Genomic DNA, 5,723 nt, shown 5'->3' with positions numbered 1-5,723 from the left:
TGAAAAAAATATTTCACAATATTACTGCCTTTGCTGTATTTTGGATCAAATAAATGCAGGCTTGGTGAGCAGATCTTTAAAAAACATGAAAAATCTTACTGTTGAAAAACTTTTGACTGGTAGTGTATATATATATATATATATATATATACACTACCAGTCAAAAGTTTTTCAACAGTAAGATTTTTCATGTTTTTTAAAGATCTGCTCACCAAGCCTGCATTTATTTGATCCAAAATACAGCAAAGGCAGTAATATTGTGAAATATTTTTTTCCTATTTAAAATAAATGCTTCCTATTTTAATATATTTTAAAGTGTAATTAATCCTGGGATCAAAGCTACATTTTCAGCATCATTACTCCAGTTTTCAGTGTCGCATCATCCTTCAGAAATCATTCTAATATGCTGATTTGCATGGTACAAAAGATTTCTATTTCAGATAAATGCTGTTCTTCTGAACTTTCTATTCATCAAAGAGACCTGAAAAAATTCTACTCAGCTGTTTTCAACATAATAATAATAAAAAATGTTTTTGAGCAGCAAATCAGAATATTAGAGTAATTTCTGAAGGATCATGTGACTGGAGTAAGGATGATAAAAATTCAGCTTTGAAATCACAGGATTAAATTACATTTAAAAATATATTCAAATAGAAAACAGTTATTTTAAATAGTCAAAATATTTCAAAATTTTACTGTATTTGCTGTACTTTGGATCACATAAATGCAGGCTTGGTGAGCAGAAGAGACTTACCGTTCAAAAACGTTTGATTGGTAGTGTATATATCAGTAAGATGTTTTTTATTGTATTAATTTTTAATAAATAAATATTAATTGAAAAATGTTAAATGTTAAAATGACCCTGCATGGTTTCTCTTATTCTAGGGGCAAATCCTTGACCAACATTGTTCCATCAGGAGCAGACTTTTTTGGTTTTTCTCACCCCACCATTCAGAACCTGATCCAGAGCTGTCCTGGGGCTCGCAAATGCAGCAAGTGAGTAGCAGCAATGTTGTAGTTATGCCATCAGTTAAGTCATGAAGTTACCAGAAAGGCCATTAAAGCTGCCTTAAAACTGCATGTCTGTATTTATGTATTTGTTATATGAGTCACGTTTCTCTGTCTCTGAAATGCAGTGGTTTTCCAAACTGTCCTGGAGCAGCCCAGCACTGTCTCCCTCATCTAACACACCCGAATCAACTCATTAGTAGAGACTTTAAGTCCAGAAGTGGGTCAGAAAAGGTAAAGAGAGATGTGTGTCAGATGCACTTCATGTTCAGCAGCAGCTCATAAAGGGATAGCAGCCAATAACCTAATAACCAGCTGCTGTAATGTCTGTTAATCAAAGATCAAAAGAAAAAAGAGGAAATCAGTAACTTTTGTAGCTTTAAAGATTCATATATATAATTTATAATTTAGTGTTTGATAACTCTATTCAATTTCTGTAGATATCCTACTTGCTGAAGGGCACAGGTAAATGTGACAGTTTATGTGAAGATTGTTTTATGTTCACTTAAAGGGAGAAAGGAAAACTTGAAATCGCATCATATGACCCCTTTAAATTAGAAGTTATTAGTAGTCTATTAAATGTTAAAATTGATAGCTCTTGTAATGTTGAATGGCTAGTCAATGGTTAAATATTAGGGGAAAAAACTATTTCATAGAGACATCAGTAGTACTGGTATCAGTGATACTGGCCTTCAGTCATAAAGATGTCAATACAAATATGAAAAAACATGTCTTTATGTTGTTTCTACATTAATTTAAAGATTGAATGTAAAATTATTGCTATGTAAAAGTAATCTTAAATTTTAACGTTATGTGGGATTTGATAGCTTTCAATTATACTGTAATGTTGAATGGCTAGTCAATGGTTAAATATTGGGGGGGAGGACTATTTCCTATATATTCCTTATTGCAATATAAAAGTATATTTAAAAACTTTAATAGTAGGTGGGATTAATCGTGATTAATTTCAGAAAAAATGTGCGATTAATTAGTTAATTTTTTTATCGATTGACAGCACTAATATATAGATAGATAGATATATAGATAAGCCCGTAACTGATGAAAATAACCGTCATTTTTACCCTTCCGGTCAAATTTTGCACTGAAAACATTGTTAACAGCTTTAACTTGTCAATTCTGCCAAATGACCATGGTATAAGCGGGATAATGCATGAAAAGGTATAATAAAATATTTACAAAAATGTGAGGGGTGTACTCACTTCTGTGAGATACTGTATATATGCACATATGTGTATATGTGTGTATATATAGGTTAAAAGCATCTGCAGATTTGCAAAAATGGAAAAACAATGTGCCTGGGGTACTTGATTCCAAGTGTCCTGAGAGGATGGGCAATGGAATTTATTTTATTCAATGTCCTAAACCCAACCAAAATAGAGCAGAATGTCCCTAAGCATTCAACCCCAATCCCAATAAAGATGAAAATGTTTGTTCTTTGGTTGTCTTACTCTCATTGAGTTACAGTTTTCATCTGCTCATGCAGAACATTAGCAAGGTATCTTTGGCTAAAACTTGCTAACGTTAAAGTTAGTGAGTCCATGCTGACGTTCAAACCTAAATTGCAAACTGTTCTCACGTAATGTACAGTGTAGGTCAAAAACAGATAAATTAAGGTCTACATTTCAATGCCTCTCCATATTACACTGGTTAAATGTAAATTAATTCATTTAATTTAATTAATTTAATAAATTCATTAATTTAAGTCATTGTGATCGTGACAACCGTAACACGAGGCTTCTTCCGTTTGCATTGTGATCTGTATTTTTACATATTTATTTTAAAATCTTTTATATATCCCTCCATAGCATATTTAAGTCCCCCTTGAATGACTCCGTTTGTTTATCTGAGTGAGTGGCAGTAACTAAGGGGGGCGGGACTTACCAATAGGTCAATTGGGCTGGTTTTGTTTTGCAGACCTGGCAACCAGTGAAAAGCGAGAAGACTTTACATTGTGGTTTTGTTTGTTTATGCAGCAGTCTGTGGTGAGGCGGCTGCCACTTCAAGCACGTTCTCACTCCCCAACTCATCACACATTGACGCTTGGTCAGGACTCTTTGGCGTCACTTTTTGATGCACAGGGGTCCCCCTTTAGTGTCAGTTTTCGACATGCAGGGTACTCTGTTGCTTTAAATAAGAAGCTTCGGTGTCAATATGCAGACACAAAGGGCATGAGAATTTTATGGCGATGATTAAATTATATATTGGGTAATAATTTTGCCACTTTTAAATATATGTTGGGATGTGATTTTTAATTTAAACAGTCACAACAAATTTATTTGCGTTATTTACACATTTTTTAACAATTAACCCAACCCCTACTCCCAAACCTAACCAATTGTCAATATAAAACATAGGATATAAAAGGCATACAGTCACAATTTATTCAAAAAGTATTAATATTCCAATTCTTCCGAGGAAAAACAATAGATTTGTGAGATGAACAGGCTTGATCACTGTCTCCGTCCACCGTAAAGCTCAGATCATGTGTGCAGTCTGTTCACAAATTCAAAAATTGCTGCCAGAGGAAGCCTTTTGTTATTAAAGTTATGTTTGCTAGATCCCACCTCCTTGTTCCCAGAGTCTTGAGTCTTGGATGAGACCCAGGGTTTGAAAACCTTTGTTTTAGATCATAACAATGTCCATAACAGTTTAGATCATAATTGCAGGGCTATACGTTAACTTTTTTTTCACATAGCACTGGTGCTACAGAGGATGAAAGTTTTGTAGCACAGGCCAAAAAGTTGTAGCACAAGTATAAAACGTCTGTTATCATGTCTGAAACAAACACAAGTAATGGAGTTCATCACTTAAACAGGCACCGATGTTCCATACAGAGCACAAAAAATACAAACCATCACAAAAATTGTTTTTAGACAAATTTTTCTTAATTTGCTAAAACTGGAAGAGTGCAGAAACATAACACCTCTTACACATTTGCAAAATATAAAATAAAAAAGAATTATCGCACACCCCTAACTACCAAGTATAATCAATCTCACACACACAAACAAGCACAACGAAATCACTTCTCACTATTAAGCGGCTGTGTTATGAACAGGCGAAACGGTATCGCACGTGTGCTACAGTGGTAAATTTATTCATCGCACAGACCAGTTTTTTAATAGCACGTGCGACATATATGTCGCACTGTACAGCCCTGTAAATGTATTAATGACATAAGCGGGGCCACTGTGCAAAATGTCAATTAAGAATAATTTTGTCTCCCTACTTTAGTTATCAGTGGGTGCGTTTTGAGGTTTGTCGGCCTGGTGATGGGCAGGTGGCGCATGGACTTTCAGAAGATGATGCATCTGTGAACTTTGAGTCCCTTCAGCGAGTGCAAAGCTGTGAGGAGAGCCTGGCCAGTCAGAACCTTACAACAGAACACAGCAGCACAGGTCAGACAATTACCACAAACCACAACCAAACATTTTTGCATAATTATATTATTGCTGTTTCTCAAGTCATATTTATATAGTGCTTTATACAATACAGATTGTTTCAAAGCAGCTTCACATTAATAAACAGAAAAATTACAGTGTTGTTAATGTTGTAAAATTCATCAATTATGAAACCAGTTCATTTTCAGCTGTAAAGCTGCTCTACAGAAGACAATAGTGTCATTATTCAGATCAAATTATTTCAGTGTTGTTTCAGTTAAGTTCAGTAACTGTCATTGTTGCAAAGTTCATCAGTTATGAAACAAACTATTCAATTCAGCTATAAGCACCTCTACAGAAGATAGTGGTGTCGTTATCCAGCTCAATTCAGTTCAAATGTGCTCATTCAGCAATGCTGTTAAATCAAAATATTACTGAATATTAAAGGGGTCATATGATGCGATTTCAAGTTTTCCTTTCTCTTTGGAGTGTTACAAGCTGTTGGTGAATAGATAAGATTGAGATCCCTAAAGTTGAAATCCCTAAAGAAACCCAGAGATGTTCTTTATAAGAGTTAAGACTCGTCCACACCCTCCTAAAGCGCCTCGTTTAAACATAACTTTTATTCTCGCTGTAGTATTGTTGCCGCTGCCGCTGTAGTATTGTTGGAGACGCTGTGTTTCGTTGTGAAAGTGAAACTACTTTGTTTGGCCTTCCAAAAGAGGACACAATTAGAAATCATTGGTTAAGTTGTATTTACAACACTGTTCTAGAACAGTTCAACCCAAATATTCAGATGTGTGCAACGCATTTTACGGAGGACGAGGACTGTTTCCTGGGAGAGTAGCCTACGATGCCAGTGTTCTGACAAATTATGCTGACTCAGCCTGTAAGTACGTTTTCATATTTAAAGGATTTGCCACTGACGATTCAAACGTGAGTTTTGAGCAGTGTAGAGTAGCGCTTGTTGTTTGTCGTTTCTCCGATCACAAATGCAGACATGGTTTTATGTTTACGCGGCGCGATGCAACGCAACGCAACACGTAAAAAGACAGTATAAGTAATTATAATCCGTAATTATGTCCCAACTGGATGCTACAAATGCCTCGTTTGTAATAGGTTTTATTGGTTTTGTCTCTTCGCTCCGGGACATGGCATCACAATATGGTAAGAGGAGTAACATTTCCGTCACACGCTTGATGTATTCGGCCAATCACAATGCACTGGATCAGACCAATCAGAGCACACCTCGCTTTTCAGACCGATGAGCTTTGTAAAAATCGACGCGTTTCAGAAAGGCGGGGCATAGAGGAG

The 5,723-nt window shown here is 35.6% G+C and overlaps 1 protein-coding gene across 1 annotated transcript in view; it reads left to right on the top strand.

The window, feature by feature from the left end:
* The window catches only part of LOC107676756 (transforming growth factor beta regulator 1-like), a 26,072-nt gene that overhangs the window by 15,694 nt on the left and 4,655 nt on the right, over positions 1-5,723 (top strand). Inside the window, exons 14-15 of the mRNA XM_016471432.1 lie at positions 886-996; positions 4,264-4,427. Of these exons, the coding sequence (XP_016326918.1) occupies positions 886-996; positions 4,264-4,427 (275 nt within the window). The remainder of the gene's footprint in view (positions 1-885; positions 997-4,263; positions 4,428-5,723) is intronic.

Source organism: Sinocyclocheilus anshuiensis, unplaced genomic scaffold, assembly GCF_001515605.1.
Source record: "Sinocyclocheilus anshuiensis isolate Anshui unplaced genomic scaffold, SAMN03320099.WGS_v1.1 scaffold456, whole genome shotgun sequence".
NCBI classification, from domain to species: Eukaryota; Metazoa; Chordata; class Actinopteri; order Cypriniformes; family Cyprinidae; genus Sinocyclocheilus; species Sinocyclocheilus anshuiensis.
Note: the sequence above shows the minus strand (reverse complement) of the source record. Positions and strands in the feature narration are given on the sequence as shown.